The following is a 22,215-nucleotide window of genomic DNA, read 5'->3' on the forward strand; positions in this document are numbered from 1 at the left end:
ATGTGTTTTGTTAAGTAAATAAAAACTGAAAAGTGCTGTTTTTATAGGTATTGAAATATAATAAAGACTAAAAAAATACCTTTATTGGTGCAAAATTGATTAACAATTATTGTAAGAAATAAAATACTAGAAAGCGAATACAGTCAAATCTAAAGCTATACCTACAGAATTTTGAAAACAAAAGCATTAAAATGAAACAAATAAAAAAGACATTGAATAGGTATATAAACGATTTTTTAACAGTTTTTAGCATAAATAAAATTGTAGGTATCACTTATAAATATTTTTTAGATTACATGACTTAGATAAAAAGCAAATATACAAGTAACATTATTTACCAATATTTTTCAAGTGACTTCACTAAATCTTTGGGATTCGTACTTGGTCCATGTCTCTCAACTGGTTGCCCATTTTTGTCAACAATGAACTTGGTAAAATTCCACTTGATAAAGTCTCCAAGGGTGCCTCCTTGTTTGTATTTCAGATAATTCCATAGAGGATGAGAGTCGTCACCATTAACATTGATTTTTTGAAACACATCAAACTTTACGTTTTTGTTTTGCACGAACTGGCAGATGGTGGCGTTATCTCCTGGTTCTTCATTCGCAAACTGATTACACGGAAACGCAAGTATCTTCAGCCCTTTGGATTCGCCATATTCATCAAACAAATCATTTAATTCTGCATAGTTATTTTTTGTGTAACCACATTGGGAGGCTACATTCACTATTATGCAGACATGTCCTTTGTATTTTTCTAAAGAGACCACTTCACCTTTGATATCTTTTGCACTGAAATCGTAAATGGAGGAGGCTTCTTTGTAGTTCTCCGGATTTGACATCTTTGGATTGTTTGATATAAGAGCCAAACTACGAAAGGCTACAGCTGCTTTGCAGACGGTTCTATAACTGAGAATTAACATTTGTATTTCTTATTAAATATTGATTTAATGATTAAGTATGATTCCCGGGAGTAATTTGAAACTAAATTATAGGTTATGTTATGCCCTAAGTTGGGGTTGTTTGTAGACAGAATAATTTATGTGTATTTATCTTTCTTTTTCTTTGTTCAACATTTTTATTTTTAAACTAATCAGCTGACCTATGCCGCTGTGTTGCCATTGTTAAGCCTCGCCGCCTTGATTTCTCATTAAAGATAAAGATTATTATTTTTTAAGAGCTGTTTGTTGTTAAATGTAACTGATAACATATAAAAATATACTTTCACGATATTGTTATTATTTCACTTAGGTAATGTTTATCTTAATAAAGATTAATAAATGTTAAAAATATCATATCAGATGTATGTCCAGTTTTATTTATTATTTGTGTTAATACTTACATTTCTGATAATGTATTACTTTTTTTATGCAGTCAATATTTAAGAAAATAATAATTATTATTTAAATATCCCATTCCCAATATTCGGCTATGATAGTTTATTTTTTATTTTGATATTCTTGATAAACTTCAAATTTTTTCGAGATATCGATACCTATTCATCCACCACCACTCCTTCTCTGGTTAATCGATTAATCTGTTGTGTGTGCAGTGTTGCCAACCTTCAAGCGAGCTTTTCCCTCACCGGAAAAATAACCACTTTTATGAAAAAATTGCCCCCCGTTTACAAAACCGGTTTTATAACAGAAATAAATATAAGGATATACATCAGGGTCAGCGATAATAATGCCTGCAAGGGATGCACTTCAGGTGCGCGTGAAAATGACCTTTTTTTCTAAATTCTAATTTAAAAAACCGAAAGGCGGCTAAATACTTTCTTCTTTTGGGGCCTATTCGTTTCGAATAATGGCGATCATTCTGGCTATAATTATTTTATTAACTGGTGCTTTAAATAGATTAGTTGTTGTGGAGAACCATTTCTTCAGGTTCTTTAACCATGATATTCTTCTTCTCTCAATTCCTCGCTTTCCGCAAACTTTGCCTTGGAAGTATAACCTTCAGTAATCTGTATTTAGTGCCGTTTCTCATTATATGTCCGAGATATTCTAACTTTCTCCTTTTTATGGTATACATCACCTCTCTTTCTTCCCCCATTCTTCGTAATACGGTCTTGTTGGTTATCATGTCCGTCCATGATATCCTTAGGATTCGCCTGTAAGGCCACATCTCGAAGACTTCAAGTTTTTTCTCCATCGCATCAGTGAGTGTCCAGGATTCAACTCCGTAGTATAATATTGATAAGATATAACATCGTAGGAGCTTTACTTTTATCTCCAGATTAAGGTTGTGGCTTTTAAAGAGTTTGGGCATGTAATTGAATGCACTCCTAGCCTTCTCTATTCTACATTTTATTTCTTGTGAGTGATCCCATTGTTCGTTTGCTATTGTTCCAAGTTCCAAGATATAGTCGGTTCGCTAAACTCAGACACAACTGGCTAGTGATTTTAGTAGGTATAATTTTTTTGTTTTTTGTCAATTTTGCCAAAATTTTGTAAAATTACTAACTATTTAGTAATTACTAACTATTTAGTAATTATTAACTATTTAGTAATTAAATAAAATAAATTTCGACCAAGAGTCAGGATTCTGTTAACCGAGATACGATAGTATCAAGCGGCGCCGCTAGGAGGAGCTTCTCCAACAATGCGTCTCAGAATACCTTAAGAACACTTGGTCATTTTGTACTCTAAACCGAGTAAAGCATGAAAAAGAAAATAATCGTTTTCGTTTTGATTCAATTCGAGTCTCTTGCCATCCTCTGACACAGTGTTTCTGGGTCTCTACCCTTTATCGAAGAGGCTATTGCAAGTAGACTCTACTTGCCTAGTCTACTTGCAATAGCCTCTTCGATAAAGGGTAGAGACCCAGAAACACTGTGTCAGAGGATGGCAAGAGACTCGAATTGAATCAAAACGAAAACGATTATTTTCTTTTTCTTATTTAGTAATTTTTTTTGACAATTTTACCAAATTGGCAAAATTACTTACCTACTAAAATCCCTAGTAAGTTGTGTCTGAGTTTAGCGAACCGACTATTGATTCAATAAAATTGTGTTTTGACTAGGAAAGTTTTGAGGCAGTTCTGATTTCTTTCATTATATATGGATTTTGGGCTGCTGAATCCGAATATGAGGTTTGTGGACAAAATTTCTTGCCGGAACATTGAAAAAATCGCGAAAAAGGTGAAAAATTTCAGCTTTTTTCCGCTTTATTGCTCAAATCTCGAAAACTATTAACTTCTAGTAAATGGTCTGTCAACAGAAATTAAAGTATGTACTTAAAATTATCTACAAATATCACTATTTACTTTTTTTTCAGACGAACCGTTCGGTCTAAAGTACAAGTTGAAAATTGCCAATTTTTAACGGTCTCGGCAAAACCCACTTTTTACATTCCATAACTTTATTTTTTATTAGAATGCTGTCATTTGATAAATTTCTCCTAGTTTTCTGTACAAATAATAAATGTTAGTTCATAGGTATGGTATGTCTCCATGACAGCTTCCATGAGTCCATTCCGTCCTAAGAGGCCGGCAATGTCTCTGCTTTTCTCTTAGAGCCACAGAAGATCAGGCACAGATGGAGTCACAGTTTCAGTTGGTGTGAATATTTCCTTCGGATCTGTTATCTTGATTTCTGATAAACCTTGAGGTTTTGTCCTTTTAAAATGAATTAGTTGAACAGCTCCCTGACTTCCACAAACCTCAGGCACGGGTTTCTTTTTTATCCGAGGAATGGATTGCTTAGGAGCTACTATATGCATGTTTGGTGCAATACAAGATGCCACATATAACGTGAAAAGTGTGGTATTCGTCGATTGTATATGCGTTAAAATCAGCGTTATCGTACACCTGATGTGTAAAGCACGGCAGGTCAATTTTCTGCGGATCGCCTGCGAATGCTGACACTTCCAGGCGAACAGCTTCTGTATAGGATGAACAAAACCCCAAAGAGGAAACTACATCAACCTATTTTCTTGAGCCGTACTTTTTGTAGAGCTAACGGCCAACCCTGTAAGGAATGGTGAGACCAACTATCTGGTGCACAACAACAAGTGTACGGAACAACAACAGGTGTACGAAAACGCTGTTAACCCTTTCTATGCCAGGCCTTAATTTGCATGTTGGTCCCTCAATCACAAAGGTTTTTTCATGCTTAGAGTCCCATTGCCTTATATATACGTCGCATATAAATAAACAAATAAATGACCAAAACATGTTTTTTAATGAGTTTTTTTAACCAACTTAAACGTTTTCTTTTCAAAAGTACTCGCATCAAAGAGCAAAACCAACTTGAAACAATGTAACTAACTTTAAAAAAATAATGTAATGTAAATTAATAACATTAAAAGTTTTCTTTTGTGTGGTACTCCTCAACATGACACTACGCAAAGGCCGACTCCGCATCTTGCATACATATGTATCTCGTTTCGCTTCTTTTGTTTTTCTGGTCTTTTCTGTGGCTACAAACGCTTCACCTTCTAGCAGCTACCTATAAGCGTTGCCACCAGTGCTACATCTAAAATCTTATATGTGAAAAGATATATACGGCAATGGGTCCGCATGACCTGTCTTAGGTGCCAACATTTTGAGGCTTTGGGAACAATAATCTAACATTTTCGGACATATTTCTACGGCATTGGGACACCAATGAGTCTAAAATTTTATAGGCAACGCATATTTTCGGCTTTGGTAAATTGAGATCATAACACCTTGAACGTATATATACGGCGGCTGGGACTACAGAGCCACTTTTTCAAAAACAGATATATGCAGCGTTGGGACAGAAAGGGTTAACGTACATACAATCGACGGATACCACCACACTTTTTACGTCATAAGTGGCATTTCTTGTATTGCACCAAAACATGCAATAGCTCCTAACCAATCCATTCCTCGGCTAAAAACTAAACCCGCACCTAAGGTTTATGGAAGTCAACTTATACATTTTGAAAGGACAAAACCTCAAGGTTTATCAGAAATCAAGATCCGAAGGGAATGTTCACACCAACTGAAACTGTGACTCCATCTGTGCCTGATATTCTGTGGCTCTAAGGGAAAAGCAAAGACATTCTCGGTATTTTAGGATGGAATGGATTCATGGAAGCTGTGAGTAGAGACATACCATATTCATATATGAACGAACATTTATTATTTGTACAGAAAACTAGCAGAAATTTATCAAATGACAGCATTCTAATAAAAACTAAATTTTGGAATGTAAAAAGTGGATTTTGTCGAGACCGTTAAAAATTGGCAATTTTCAACTTGCATTTTAGACCGAACAGTTTGTCTGAAAAAACAAGTAAATAGTGATATTTGTAGATAATTTTAAGTACTTTAATTTCTGTTAACAGACCATTTAATAAATAAGTTAATAGTTTTCGAGATTTGAGCAAAAAAGCGGAAAAAAGCTCAAATTTTTCGATTTTCTCGCGATTTTTTCAATGTTTCGGCAAGAAATTTTGTCCGCAAACCTCATATTCGGACTCAGCAGCCCAAAATCCATATATAATGAAAGAAATCAGAACTACCCCAAAACTTTCCCACTATAAAGAGCTCGTAGAGTACAAATTGACTGAATCATATAAGTATACTGTTTTGCTCGGTCCACTGGTGTATTCTTCATGAGCAGTTGGACGTCTCTAATTTTATTTTTGCTGATGACTATAAATTTAGTTTTTGATATATTTACTTGTAAGTAGTAGAAATCTTTCACTTATTTTATCTCACAATAAAACACTGAAAAACGTTTGTTTTTCTATACTTCCACAAAATTTATTACAACTATGTTATTACTACAGCTGTTTCGGCAAAGTGCCTTTCTCAAGTGATATATTTTACAATGTGTTTGCCTTTTTAAGTCTTTAACTGAAGAGGTTGAGGAGTGGGGAGCTGTTTGTCTCGAGTTGGTCATTCAGAATTATATCTGTATTTTTCAATTTATTAATTTCCATTGATTCTAAAAGTGATAGCTTTATTTTGAATATGTAGAATTTGAAACTCTTCATTGAAAGAATGATTATGATCTAGAAGGTGAAGTGCGTATGTAGAAGTGTCTATTTTTCTATTGTTGAAAGCCCTTTTGTGTTCTGCTATCCGTTTGTCAAAAGTTCTGCCAGTTTGACCGATGTAAGTTTTCGGACAGTCACCACAAGTTAGTTTGTACACACCACTCTGTAGTTGCTTTCTCTTTCGGCTTTTATTGTTTGCTTAAGTTGTTGTTAGTTCTGAAAGCTGGTGTTATTCCTTTCTTTTTTATGTATCTGGCTATTTTTGTTGTTATTTTGCCAGTATATGTGAGAGAGCAGAAGGTACTGGGTTCTTTCTGTGGTGGTGGATACACTAATTTCAAGGCTTTCTTATGGAGTTTTTGGTTTAAAATGTTGTTAACTGTTTGTTCGTTATAGCCATTGTTTACTGCTATTTGTCTAATGATATTTAGTTCTGTCTCGAAGTTATTTTTTGTCATAGGAATTTCTGTCAGTCTATGTATCATGCTATGGTAGGCTGCTAATTTGTGTTGTGTAGGATGGGATGATTAATTGTGTATAGTTGTGTCAGTATGGGTAGGTTTATGATATACGGAGAACTCATGTTTGTTGTGTAGTCTGGTAATCGTTACATCTAGAAAGTTTATGGAATTATTCTTTTCTGTTTCTATTGTGAACTCAATATTACTATGAAGTGAATTAATGTATGATAGAAATTGGTCAAGTTGTCTGTTAGTTCCTGTAAAGCAGACTAGTATGTCATCCACGTATCTCCACCAATATAAGAACTGTTTAAATAAGGGGTGTTTAGAAATTGTTGTTTCAAGTTGGTTCATAAATATATCTGATAGTAATGGGCTTAGAGGATTACCCATAATATGTCCTGCACTGTTGTTTGTGTAAATTTAATTATTGAATTCAAAATAGTCTTGATTTATGCAAATTTCAAGAAGGTGTAAAATTTCAGATGCAATGATCGGATTTGTACTATTATGTTCTAAAAGGTTTTTAACTAAAACAAAAGTTTCTGTAGGAGGAACACTAGGAAAAAGATTTTTTACGTCAAATGAAATTAGTCTGGAGTTGTTGGGCAATTGAAAATGTTGTATTTTATTAACTAGTTCTAGTGTATTTTTTACGGTGAATTTAGGTGAAAATTTAGTGTATTCTGTAATAATATCTGACAGTTTTTTTGAAAGTTTATATGACGGAGCTGTATAAAAAGAAACTACAGGTCTTATTGGGTGGTCAGGTTTGTGTAGTTTAATAAAAGAGTATAATTTAGGGGGTTGTGGGTTCATAATATTAAGGTATTTCTGTTCTGTTGGATTTAGTATTGATTTTGAATTTTCAATGGCTAGTTTAATTTGTTTTCGGTATTTTTCTGTGGGGTTTTTGTTTAGTGTTATACTATTTTGGTTATTTAAAAATTCTATTGTTTTGTTATTATATAGTCACTTTTATCGATAGCAATATTATCAATTATTCACTTATTTTGTTTATTAGTTGCTGTAAACTGTTCAAACTGTCTGCAAAAATAACGGTGTCGTCTGCATAACGGATGTTTTTTAGGCGTTTTCCATTATTAGGAGTATTCCATGTTCGCAATTCTCACTAAATATGTCCTCTGAATATAGGTTAAATAATATAGGTGAAAGTATACATCCTTGTCTAACGCCTCGTAGAATCTGGATCGCTTTCGTTGGTTTATCTCCAAGATTTGTTCTTATTGTAGCTGATTGGTTCCAGTATAAATGTTGTATTATACGCCGGTCTTTTTCATCCATTTGGGCTTTTGTTAGAACATCCATCATTTTTCGGTGGTGAACTATATGAAATGCTTTTTGGTAGTCCACAAAGCAGGTGTAAATATCGCAAGTCATATGTCTGCATCTTTGAAATAATACCTGTAGACTAAACAGTGCATCTCGTGTACCTACGCCTTTCATGAATCCAAACTGTGTGTCTTGTATTCTCTCTTCGCATAGCTTGTATATTCTTCTACAATGTATAATTTTAAGAAAAAGTTTTAATGTATGGTTTATTAGACTTATTAGCCTATATTCTCCGCACTGTTTTGCTTCCTGTTTCTTTGGTAACGTAATAAATTCTGAGACTAGCCAATCTTTTGGAATATTACCTGTGTCATAGATATTATTGAAGATATTACATAGTATTCTTAAAGATTCATCATCAAGAAGCTTAAGAAATTCAGATTGTACTCTATCTCTACTATTGAACAAGCTCTATCTCTCTCCTAAGGCGCTACAGCCCAGGTTGAGCCCTGGCTTCCCCCAGTATCTGTCTCCAAGTATCTCCGTCTATGGCTGCACTCCTCCAATTATCCACCTCTTCCTTGGTCTTCCTACTGGCCGACGTCCCACCATCGTTCCACTAGGCGTTCTACTAGGTATTCTGTCATTATCCATTCTTATAAGGTTTTTATTTTTTATGATTTATGGTATACAGTATTATATATACAGTAAGGTGAGTCGGGGTAAGATCGAATCTGGGGGAAGACCGTCCACAGTCGCGGTAACTCGGATTACTTCGTAAAATCACGTCACCGGTAGTGCTTTCGCTTGCTTTACGGATTAGTTGGATGGTACCAAAGTTTGAGCGTGCTTACTTACACTTATTTTAGGAAGTGAATATTCTTAGATTTAGTGTGTTTTTTTTAACTAAATTTAGCTATTCGGTCTTGCCCCACACAAAATAAATCCTTATTCAAGGTGAACACATTGAATGATGAATACCTGGTAAAATGCTTAAAACATAAGCATAACAGTGCCCAGTTTTTTTGGCCCGAGCAACCCGACGAAAATACTGTAACGAAAGATACAATTGTAATGATTTTACCAGAACCTGAGAAAGATCGTCGAGGCTCATATATGACTTTCAATATTGAATTTTCTGGCATGAACTTGTGCTAAAATTATTAATGTTGTATTTTTTAAGTTTCACCAGAAATTACTTTTTATTTTGTAGTTACTTAAGCACACATTTAGTTATAATGGGACTTTCTTTTATGTCCATAAAGCATAAAACGTTTTGTTCATAAGCATTACATTATTTCTTGTTATATACTGACTTAAATAAAATACTAAATTACTGCCATCGTTTGCACAGACAATTTATTTTCTCATTGGGGAAGACCGGAATTCGAACTTCCACCTTATTAGGACAAATGAATGTTCTGTACAATTTTGACCTCTTGTTCGGTCTTGCCCCATAAGTAGGTATAAGATCGGACACTGACTATATATTATTATTTTTAATATTTCAGTAATACAGTTTTGTTAACTATAAATCTAACCTTGTAGATGAATAGAGTATGTCTTGAAAGTAGAGTATGCATATTATTATAATTCTGTGCCTAATTTTCATTTTACAATTGTCAGACAAATTTCATGTTTACATTTTTTGGTGCGATTTTACCCCGACTCACCTTACAGGAATTTTTTTCCTTGTGATAATTTGAAAATATGTTCATAAAACGTACATAAAAGTTCATAACAAAGGATAAAGAGTATAACACGAAAATCTTCTAACCACTTCTAAAATTAAGGTCAGAATTTGGTATTAGTTTTGAGAGTAAACTAAAGTAAGACCAAATACTTACGATGTCGGGATAGTATCACGAGGTTTTTTCCTGGTTTTCCCTCGTGATTTACTATGGAATCTCTAGCGCGAGAATTTTACTATCACCATTGCATGTGGTTGTCTTTTTAAAGACAGATCACATGTTATGGTTTTATTGTGACGGATATTCTTGAGTTGGGGTTGATTTCATGTAATCGAATGAACTATCTTTCAATAAAGTCGTCCCAGGAACGCAACTCATAAATATAAATGTCTTCTACTTTAAAATGTATAATATATGTCTGGGGGGGGGGGGGTTCTGGTGGGGTAGTGATGCGTCTCAAATAGCCTCTCCTACTCAAATGTCAACCTCACCTTCACGTTGGTGAACCCTGTTACCACAAACGAGGCCCTGACGACCGAGTATCAGGGGAATAACTGTAACAACTGGAATTAAGGAAATGTAATTCCGATAAAAACCGGCCAACACCTCTTGGCAAGCGCGGCAGGTTTTAAAATCACGCCAAATACCCCCTAAAACGAAATGAAAATGTCATTATCTAAAAGTGAAGTACCCCAGGCGAGTAGGAAAAAACTTCCAGAATCTCGCACTAAACTCCCACATAACAATGATGTTCGCATCATGTTCAAAGCATATACTACCAACATTCGTCGGAGTAAATTCTTTTTAGTATATGCGTAGTACAAGCGTAGCATGTACCGTAAAAAACATTCTAAATTTCATGTTCTTTGCATATACTTTAAGGAATATCCTCGTACCGAATATACTGAGTACATTCGTGTAAGTAGTATCTCGGAATATTTAAAAAAGTTTATTCTTAGAATATACCTTTATCGAATATTACATAAAAGTATATACTTGACACATACTTATAAGTACTTTTAAAATATCTTAAAAGGAATATGTGTATGGATAGGAAGAATAATGTTAGCCTATATATAGGCTAACAGATTATCAACTTCGTTATGAATAATTAATAAAATTTAAAAATATATGTATGTAGGCAGTACTATTGAACTACCGAATTCATTATTTAAAATTGTTTTAATTGTATGGTAAAAATGTTTAAAAATTAATTGTATTAACGAAAAAGGAGAAATTCTCGTTTCGCTTTCATCATTGAAATGCATTTACTATTTTGGTTTAATAAGTTTATCATGAGTATTCTTAGAATTTTATTTTTACATGGAATTGACATTCAGATAAGCTGAGCCAAAACCCACAAACAAAGAGGAAACGACCGCTTCATACCTGCATAAGGGGTAAGGGGTTGGGAACAAAGGCAAAATACAAAATATGAAAAACAGTTAGGCAAGGCATTTGGCATTTATTTGTATCTACACTCAACACTATCACTGTCTATGCGGGATGTGTATTTTGGTTTGTGCTGTGTTATGAGGAAGACCGAGTATTTCTACAAGGAATAGGAACATGCATAATTAACCTATTTATTTTGTTTGCGGTCAACTTACAAATAAAAAATTCATTTTGGTACTTCAATATTATATACTTAAATAGTAAGTATGTATATAGGTACATATAAACAACATATAAATTTTAGTTATTTACATACATATTTTACATAATATATATTTGGGTACTATAGGTATATTCAGCATTTTTATTTTTATATGCAAATAAACTAAATATAATATATACCTAAATATATATATACCTACTTACCTATATAATATTTATATAACTAACAAAAATTTATATATTTTCATATTTACTTTTTAAGTAATATTGTAGAATGTACAAACTACATTCTCATATATAATATGTAAATTTAGTAGAAAGTAGAACCTAGGATGAGATTCGGTGATGCTGAAAACATACTTCTGAGCAATATATAGCACTCTTGGAATATTCTTCCCATATACTAAAAAGTGCATTCTTCCTATATACTAAAAATATGTGCGGTAGTACATTCTAAGTATATAAATAGGTTTACAGCACCTCCTTAGAATGTTCTAAAACGGATATTCTTGGTATATACTGAAAAGAAGTGCGGTAGTACATTCTAAGTATATACATAGAACGTTTAAGTACTGTAATGTAGTATATACTCAGCATCTGCTCTGCACATTCCCAATGGTAATTACGCATATTCTCAGCATATACTTTTTCTGAAAAGTATGTTCTATGAATATACTAAGAACATGAAATTGTTATGTGGGCTGATAGTCTGTCCCACGAACTCGGATTCTGGGGGGGACAAGATTATGACATAAGTAAACATACCAAACCTAGAAAACCCTTAAAACTCAACGTCGCTACATATAATGCTAGATCCCTGGCAACTGAAGAACGAATCATAGAGATGGAAGCAGAAATGTCGAAAATTAAATGGGATGTGATAGGCGTTAGCGAGGTAAAACAGAATCATAGAGATGGAAGCAGAAACGTCGAAAATTAAATGGGATGTGATAGGCGTTAGCGAGGTAAAACAGAGAGAAGAAAGCCTGAAAAAGCTGAAATCAGGTCATTTATTCTATCAGATCGGTAGTGAAACTGAAACAACAGGAGGCGTTGGCTTCTTTGTACATAGAAAGCATGAAAGCAACATCATATCAGTAAAAAGTTTCTGTACTAGAGTAGCTTCTTTAACCTTAAAAGTAAATGAACGGTATGCCTTAAAAATCGTACAGGTATATGCCCCAACAAGTGGCCATGCGGACTACGAAGTAGAGAAATTCTACGATGACATTGTTCTAGCCTTAAATGATACAACAACACACTATACCATAATATGCGGCGACTTTAACGCTAAAATGGGGAGAAAGGCAGACGATGCAGAAACATCACTGTTGGGTGTAGAAGACTTCTATACAGAACTGTACAACAGCCAACAAAACCATGATGAGTCACTAGAAGATTCAGGAAAAAGGTTAGTCAACCAAGGATCGGAATTGATGTCTGATATATCAACAGACGAAATCAGGAACGCATTGAGAAAAATGAAAAGAAATAAAGCTCCGGGAGAAGACAATATCGTTATAGAAGCCGTAAAGGTTGGAGGAGACAGACTTTTAAACAACATAAAGGAATTGTTCAACTTATGCCTGCACCAAAGTGAAACACCTACAAGATGGCACAGTGCACTTACCATCTTATTACACAAAAAGGGCGATCCAACAGACCTCGAAAATTACCGGCCCATAAGCCTATTAGACCACCTATACAAGTTATTCACAAGAATAATAACAAATAGACTGGAAACAAAATTGGATTTTTACCAACCTAGAGAACAGGCGGGTTTTAGGAAAAACTTTGGCACTATAACGGCCACCTACACTGCATAAAAGGAATTATAGAAAAATCTATCGAATACAACCGACCATTGGTCCTGGCTTTCGTAGACTTTCGCAAAGCATTTGATACGATTGAAATTAACAGCATAGTGAGAGCATTGGAGGAAAGTCGTATAGATTATCGGTACTCTAAACTGATAGCGAACATATACAATAATGCAACCATGGCCGTCCGACTACACAAAGATACCAAATCTATAAAAATCAAAAGAGGAATTAGACAGGGAGATACGTTATCTCCCAAAGTCTTTACGGCAGTCCTTGAACATGCTTTCAAACAATTGGAGTGGGACGCCAAAGGAATAAATGTCGACGGTGAAAGGCTCTCCCACCTACGATTCGCAGACGACATAGTTCTTACAACAGACAACTTAAAAGAGATTAGAACTATGCTTACTGAGTTAGATGCCGCCTGTAAAAAAGTTGGTTTAAACGTAAATTTTGGAAAGACACAATACATGACAAACTTGGTACCAAAAGCGAAAATCCAAAAGTCGACGTCAACGAAATAGCATTGGTCCATAAATATAAATACTTAGGGCATGAAATCCAAATTGCCAGGGACAATCAAACTGCTGAATTACAGAGAAGGATTACCTTAGCATGGGGCGCATATGGAGCTCTATCAGACATCTTCAAGAGCAACTTGCCAAATTATTTGAAAAGGAAGACGTTCAACCAATGTGTGCTTCCAGTCATGACTTACGGCGCTGAAACATTATCGTTAACCCAGGCTACAGCAACGAAACTTAGAGTGGCCCAAAGAAGAATGGAACGGTCACTACTTAGACTGACTCTCAGAGACAGGGTCAGAAACGAAGAAATCAGAAGGACAGGCGTCACAGATGTCATAGAGCGAGTAGCATGGCTGAAGTGGAATTGGGCGGGCCATGTAGCCAGAATGAAGGACGGGAGGTGGACCCAAAAAATTACAGTGTGGAGACCAAGAGAAGACAGAAGAAGTAGAGGTAGACCACCTACACGATGGACAGACGACGTCAAAAGGATTGCTGGGAATTGGTTGCAGAAAGCCCAAGACCGACAAAATTGGAAGAAATTAGGGGAGGCCTATGTTCAACTTTGGATGCAGAAGGCTGGATGATGATGATATATGTCTGAATTGCCGATATAAATGAGTCAGATTAAATAAATTATTAGAAGAATTTTTTTTACTAAGCAACAACATTTTTATTTAATGCATTAATATTTTTTGTATTTTGACAAAGACACCCGATTTGGGCGTCGAAACGTTAATAAAATCATTTTTTTTTAAATTGTGGCTTATTTCCCATCAAAACTAATTAACTTCTAACCACTTAACCCTTAAGTACTAACACCCCGTCTCTCAGACGGCATCGCTTGTCGAAAGTGGGATTTTCCCTTCCTAGAAAATTTTGAAGGTCACCCGTTTATGACTTTTCAAGTTGGGTTGTTCTTTAATAGTACTGAATTCGGCAATTTGCGGCAGGTTGTTATTAGAAAGATATTTAGGCTCAAAGTGTGATTTCCGTCTAATAGACGGTTAGTGCTTGTGCCCAGTTTCATTACACATGTGCCCCAGTTCGTCAAAAAACATCAAATAGGAATAAAGACCCTGAGAAAACTCTTTTGAAATGGATTGATGAGGTTGAAGATGATAGAAGTCGACATAAGCCAAGTGGCATCAATTTGCGATGAAAATGTTGCTACTGACTACCATTGCTATACTGTACTAACTATAGTACCTGTCAGTTTTTTTTTGTTTTAACATTTTTTAAAAACCTTTTTATTTTCATTTTTCTTACTCTTTGTTTAACTCGATTATAAATTTTTAATAAGATTCTATAATTTGTTTAATTTTTATCACACTTTTTTCAGGAGTAAAAAGGTACACAAACAATCCTTCCATTCTTGTTGTTTTTTATTTTAATAAATGCAGAAAAACTAGAGTAATTATTACTGTGTTTTTTAGATAATCAATACTTTCAGTAAGTCATCGAGATATTTTTTTGCATTAAAATATTTAACAAAAACAAAAATGAATGCTAAAATGTTAAACCGGTCTGTCAGGCGGTTAGTTAGTGTTTACGTAATTGATTTAAGATGTTAGTACTTAAGGGTTAACATCAATGTTTTTTCTTTTGTTTGCTTATTTTATTTTTTTACTTGCCGACTACTTTTAACCTCGATATCACTAAATAAATTACTATTATTATTATCACTCATGTTTATTAAATACTCAGCTCCAAACCCCAACAATTTATAATTAACACGTAAGGCATAAAGAGAGTAGGTACCAAATATAAGACGATAGGGAACTTGCATAAAATTTTAAATTCGAAAAAATTTCTATAAATCACAACAGAACGTGGGCGTACTGGGAAAATCCACTAACTCACAAAAGTAAAGTTTTGAGAAAAACGCATTTAAACATTATTATACCTTATGGCTACCTCTTAAAAATCTGGTACCCTGGCTGCTCAAGTTTTGGTACCTGGATATGATTTTGAAGGATTTTATCCACAGGTGGTGTGCACATACATGTACATAAAGATATTTCGAAAAACATTATTTTATTCATGAAAACTTAAAACAAGATGGAGATAGTTGATTTTCTGTGTCATTGAATGAACCGATATAAGCACGGTGGAGGACGAATTTGGAGATATACGGTTTTTACTGTTCATATTGATGTTTGCGGATTAAATGGTATTAAAATGAGAAAATTGAAAAAAATGGAGTTAATGGATTTTCGCAGTACGCCCACGAGAACGTAATTTAAAACATATATCAAAGAAACAACAGTTTTTTTGGCTTTCGTTTGGCCCTTAAAGACGATTAAAATCGAGAGAAAATTCAATTATAGCAGGCAGCCCAAAAGACGCCCTCATTGGTCGTGGCATCATATCATAGTATTTGAAGTCCTCGCCATTAATTCATTAGGTTTGGCATTCATTTGACAGTCAGTCTTATAAATATTTTGATAGTTGTTATTTCTGACTACTATTTGATAGGGGAGTGCAATTAGAACGAAAACATGCATTGTTTCGGAAAAATTCAAACAAGCTTCTATTTTTCTAAAACTTTTTTTGTTAGTTTATATACATGTTAAAGTAAAAAGTTCTACTCGCAGATTTGGCCGCTAATTGTTTATTAATTGTTTAAACAATAACAATTGTTTTGTATAAATAATTATAAAAATAGCGTTAAATTCATCATATCACTTTGATCAAATATGTTTCTATTTTGTTTTTGATTATGCTGAAATCGAATATGGCATTGCAATTTGAAAATTCTTGTACAGATAAGCTCTTATACAGTGTGTCTGCGTAGGTAGGAACCACATGGAAAACTTTTTTATTATCAATTTTACGAAAAAAAGGTATTCTTAATAAAATGCTCTGGATAGTCAAAAATCTAAAACTCGACCATCAGATATCGAATTTTATAAATTTTATACGAGTTATGTCAAAAATATGAATTTCGTTAGAGAGTAAAGTACCTTTATATTCCAGAATACCAAAAAATGCTATTATGAAAAGTTGTTTGAAATTAGAAACTATGTCTAAATATAAAATTACATCATTCTAATAGAAAAAAAAATTCAATTTTTTCTCAAATTACGGATACCCATCATCATGATAACTATTTTATTATCACTTTTACGAAAAAAAAGTTATTCTTCATAAAATGCTCTCCCTGGTCTAAAATCTAAGATAAAACCAGCAGATATCAAACTTTTTTTAATTTTATACGAGGTATGTAAAATTTTTTAATTTTTCTAAGAGTTAAGTGCCTTTATTATTCACAATATTTTAATTAGAAGGATGTAATTAAACACTAAAACATTTTTTTTAATTCCAAACAACTTTTCTTAATAACAATTTTCGATATTGTGAAATGTAAAGGTACTTTGCTCTTGAGTGAAATTCATATTTTTTGACATACCTCGTATAACAGTAATTAAATTTGATGTTTGATGATTGCATCTTAGATTATATACGATGTATTTTATAAAGAATAAAAAATAATAAAAAAGTTATCAATAGGTTCCAAGTTACGCAGACATACTGTATAAGAGCTAAAAAAAATTTTTTTGCTGAACATTTATTATTGTTAAAGCTTATTATTAAATGTACTTTAGGTAAGTTTTACAGAACAAAGTTTTGATCACTTTGTATAGACATTTTTTTAGCTGGTAACTTTCGGTTTTTATTATCTTTCTTAATTTTCTTAAAAAGAAATAGTTTATTTCTTTTCTAAAGTCAAATAATTTAGTGCATTTTAAAGATTACATCCTAAGCTTTAAAAAAGCACTTACAAATCATTTGAATTAAATTTTTGATATTTTTTTTTTGAATGAAACATCATTTAGAAAGATGCTTGAAAAAATTGTATTAGTTACACATTTTTAAATAATTTTAAACAAAATTCATGTAAGGCTCACTTTCCGCCCACACCGTACTTATGCCCATACATTTTATTTCTTTCTATTATAACCATAAGATAGCTTAAATATTCGTCTTTCATGTTTAATTTGTAAAATTTCATTTGATCCATTAGTTAAAGAATTACATTAAAATAACTCAACCGTGCACTTCGCCGTACGTTAGTTTACAGTGCGCCAATGTTTGTGAGAAGGGTGACTTTAGCGTTATAAATAAAAAAATATAGAAGATACAGATTTAATTTGAGAAAATTCTTTATATAAGGTTTTTTTTTGTAAAATTTTCTGAATTTTTCAATGGTCAAGTCAATTTTACCGGAGGGACCGCAGACGTTCGGATACAATTAGCGTCTCTTTGCAAAGACAATGACGTCGACTTTGCAAAGTAACAAGACACTTACTCAACATACACACTACACATGACACTAATACTAATGTTGTGACTGGCTGAATGACAAGTCCATGCCATTAAAAAAAGTCAGTTTTTTCTAAAATTTATATTTTCGGAGTTATTTAAAAAAACATCTAATTTCGTAGTTCATTTGTTTAATTTCGTAGTTCATTTGTTTAATAAAAAATGAAGCACCCACTTCTCGAGTAGAACGTTTTGATGTGTTGTTTATTAAACATTTCTTAATGAAATTACAAAAAGTTCTATCTTGTTTGATTTTTTCCAAAGTGAAAATCTATATGCACTCCCCTAAGAGTGTTTTATATAAACTGGTATATATTATTACAATGACATTCGATAAATGTCATTATAAAATATAGTGATGTTCATTGACGTGACAAGTGTTCGTGCGCTTTTTGGGTCGTTTGAAATGGTTTAAATACACAGATTTTAAATTTGTAGGTACCTACTTTTAAGTTATTAGGAGTTTTTGAGGCGTGAAATTTTGGAAATTTTATACAAAACTGAACACTATTATGTAATAAAAAAATGCGCAAGTTCCCCATTCGGTCGGTTTTGGACTGTAATCTGTAAGACTGTGATCCACTCATAATAAAATAGATTAAATAGAAAGAAATAACTTCAACTTCGATCAATTTTATCATTTTAATTGCTGCAAAGAGAGAGGGAGAAGACAAGTTTAATTATTTTCACATCTTTTGATTTTTTTTTAATTAGACTGGACTAAAAATTCCCTTTTGTGTTTATGTTAAAGAAATCCCGCAAAAAGGGAAATTTCTATCAGTTTGGCAACACCGGTGACGAGTCAATCATTTCCAGTGATATGGGCATCACTGATCATTTCTAACCTACTATCAAAATTCGATCCTAATATATATGTAACCAAAAGTTGGTTATCTTGAAATTGTATATTTATATCAACATTAATTTTGAATTCGATTTTGACACATTAAAGGGTACCCCCCGTTAAGATAGGCAAAATGCCCTCACTCTCAGAATTCAATCTTTTTAATTTTTTTACGTTCTGTGCAATTAAAAAATGAGATAACGCAGATTTTTAGCTCGGCACCCCCCTTACCCCTCCCCCCACAGCCAAAAACGTAGATTTTTAGATTTAATTTTTTTTAGTTGGGTTGCAATTGATTTAAAAATTTTAAAAAATTCAAACGTGTAGCTGAGGCTTTTGTAAAACATGTCCATTTTTTATGGACCCTTAGGTCGAGTGTACATAACCTCAAATTTTTTTTTAACTTTTGTAAAACCTGTAACTTTTTTTTGGAGGGGGCTGCAGGTCCAATTTTTTTTGCATTTTATGTATTTTGTCAAAAGCTATCTCTCTACTTTTTTTTAGATTTTTCCGTCAGGTGCGCCATCTTGAAAAATTCGGAAAACTGTTTTTTTAGGGGGGTTTTGATGATTTTCTCCATTTTATAGACTGCAACATAGATCAACTCAAGGTTTTGTTAATAGATTATGTATAATTTGAAATAACTGAGTATATTAGGATATTCAAAAATTGGGCGAAACACTTTTAAACCCCCCAAAAACCGTGTTTGTTTAAAGTTTTGTAAGGATTTTTGCGGGTCTAATTATATTTTTTGAGGTTGATACAGCCTGAATATTTTTTATATTTTTTTACGTTCTATATGATTTTAAAAAATTAGGTCTCACCGCAATTTTAGCCCACTTCCCCTATTCCCCCTCCCCCAAAGCCAAAAATATCAATTTTTTTTTTTTTTTTTTTTTTTTTTAAGTTGGTTTGCAATTACATTCATTATAAATGTTGTTCTGAAGCTATTTCTTTGTGGCATTTTTGTAATTAACTATTCTAAATGGGAAATAAGCCACAATTTAACTAAAAAATGATTTTATTGTCCATCTGTAATGCGATAGAGAGAATTCGATAATCTGTGACGCACTGAAAAAATGGTTTGGGACGATTAATAAAGCTTTTTATTGAAAATAAACAAATCGATAAGACAATCAGATAGTACAGCTCGGTACGGTATAGGTTATTTGCTTGGGTTGCAAATTGAATGAAAATAAATAAACTAACTTTTGCGTCCAAAAACGAAAATATGCCTCATGTGGCGTTATAGAACTAATTAAGTCAGATTGAATTAAATTATTAGAAGATTTGTTTACCAAGCAACATTTTTGTTTAATTTATTAATATTTTGTATTTTGACAACGACGTCCGTGGTGGACGTCGAAACGTTAATAAAATCATTTTTTAGTTAAATTGTGGCTTATGTCGCATTTAGAATAGTTAGTACCTAATTATTAAATTATAAATTACAAAAAATTCACACGCAGAGCTGAGGCTGTTACAGAACGTCTATTTTTATGGACCCGAAGGTCGAGTGTACATATTATAACCTCATTTTTTTTTGTTTTTTAATAGGTACGTATAATTTTTTTTGGCGATGGCTGCTAATTTTTTTTGTCTTTTGTGTATTTTACAAACCATCTACGTTTGGCTCCTAATGCAAATAGTCCACGCTGTATGCTTGTCCCGTTAGGTAACTTATTCCGATTAATTTTTTTGCACAAACTTACTCAAAAACAGGTCCTTATAACAAATCCACAAGGTGCCAGGCAGTACCGCGGTCGGAAAATTGTTTAAACATTTTTTTAAACGAATTCAACAAATCAATTTTTTCACTTCGGACAAATTTGTTTTAGATTCTCTTGATCAAGCTGAGCAAAAAAGGTATCTTGTGATTTTTCTATAAAATTGACTGTTGTCGAGTTACATACAATTTCAAATTTGAAAAACGCGAAAATTGCCATTTTCAAGGCTTAATAACTCGATTAAAAATTATTATTATGAAAGTCATAAAGTGACCAACTCAAAGCTTAAAGCCCCCCTGCAATAGCCTAAAGAAATTTTTGTCATTATTTTATTACTAACTATTATTTTTAAATTTAAAAATGAGCGCTAAGCATGTATTGAAGCTGCCGTCCGCGAGAGAGAGAGAGAGAGAGAGAAGTACAATATTCATTGGACGTTTTAAAAAAATATCGATTGGAAGTCAAAAATACGTTTTAAAAAAATAAAAAAGGAATTTTGAGGTTATATGTATTGTACACTCGACCTAACACGGGTCTATAAAAAATAGATATGTTTTGTAGACGCCTCATAAAAATTTTAAATTAATTGCAACTTTAAACAAAAAATAATAAAAAAATTGACGTTTTTGTAGGGCAGGGGGGGGGGGGTGGTGTGCTAAAAATGCGATTAGTCTTATTTTTTATTCACATATAACGTAAAAAAATAAAAAAAAAATATTCAGGCTGTATCGATCTCAAAAAATAATATCATTAAGCCCGCAAAAACCCTTACATAACTTAAAAAATCATGGTTTTTGGGGGGTTTAAAGGCATTTTGCCCAATTTTTGATAATCCTAAAATACTCATTTATTTCAAATTATACATAATCTATTAACAAAACTTTGAGTTGATCTATGTTGCAGTCTATAAAATGGAGAAAATCCCTAAAACCCCCCTAAAAAAACAGTTTTCCGGATTTTTCAAGATGGCGCACCTGACAGAAAAATCTGAAAAAAATCAGAGAGATAGCTTTTGATAAAATACATAAAATCCAAAAAAAATTGGACCTGCAGCCCCCTCCAAAAAAAAGTTATAGGTTTTAAAAAAGTTAAAAAAAAATTTGAGGTTAAGTAAACTCGACCTAAGGTTGCATAAAAAATGGACATATTTTGTAAAAGCCTCAGCTACACGTGTGAATTTTTTGAAATTTTTAAAGCAATTGCAACCCAACTAAAAAAAATTAAATCTAAAAATCTACGTTTTTGGCTGTGGGGGGAGGGGTAAGGGGGTGGCGAGTTAAAATCCGCGTTATCTCATTTTTTAATTGCACAGAACGTAAAAAAATTTAAAAAATTGAATTCTGAGAGTGAGGGCATTTTGCCTATCTTAACGGGGGGTACCCTTTCTAATAACATGCATAATATACCAAATTATTGGACCATCATCATTAATCAGCCAATCGCGTCCACTGCTGGACATAGGCCTCTCTCAGTTATTTCCAGTATTCTCTACTCTGAGGATACTCTTTTGATGTCGTCTTTGGTCGTCCTCGGCTTCTTTTACAGTTTCTGGGTCTCAGGAGATATTGACAAGGTGGCCCAAATTTAATTTCTTTAATAGAACACCTTGTATGTTTTTACATTTTTGAACACTCTTGAATAACTCACAAATTAAAGCAATTATATATAAGGACTGCTTAAGATATAATAAAAGTAAAATTTAATACAGGATGTTCTATTGAAGAAAACTCAGAAAATACTCATTGTAAGTTTTGACTAGACTTGTACACCAAAGTTAAATATTTCGATATGTAAATCATTTTAGACAACAATAGACTATTTTAAAAATCGTTTGAATATGAATAGATTTTTGGATGTCAAACTCTAGAATTCTACAGGGTATTAATACTGCTACAAAATTAATAAAAACATTTAGTTATCTTTTAAACTACTGCA

The 22,215-nt window shown here is 32.9% G+C and overlaps 2 protein-coding genes across 2 annotated transcripts in view; one reads left to right on the top strand and one right to left on the bottom strand.

Annotated features, from left to right (window-relative positions):
* The window catches only part of LOC114329376 (sensory neuron membrane protein 2), a 164,856-nt gene that overhangs the window by 96,234 nt on the left and 46,407 nt on the right, over nt 1-22,215 (top strand). The gene's annotated exons all lie outside the window — the stretch shown is intronic.
* Nucleotides 64-1,519, bottom strand: LOC114329379 (phospholipid hydroperoxide glutathione peroxidase). The gene is made up of 2 exons (XM_028278459.2): nt 1,342-1,519; nt 64-908 (listed from the first exon to the last, which is right to left on the bottom strand). The coding sequence occupies exon 2, from the start codon at nt 839-841 to the stop codon at nt 335-337; it is 507 nt and encodes a 168-aa protein (XP_028134260.1). The 5' UTR covers nt 842-908; nt 1,342-1,519; the 3' UTR covers nt 64-334.

This window comes from Diabrotica virgifera, chromosome 9 (assembly GCF_917563875.1).
Source record: "Diabrotica virgifera virgifera chromosome 9, PGI_DIABVI_V3a".
NCBI lineage: Eukaryota > Metazoa > Arthropoda > Insecta > Coleoptera > Chrysomelidae > Diabrotica > Diabrotica virgifera.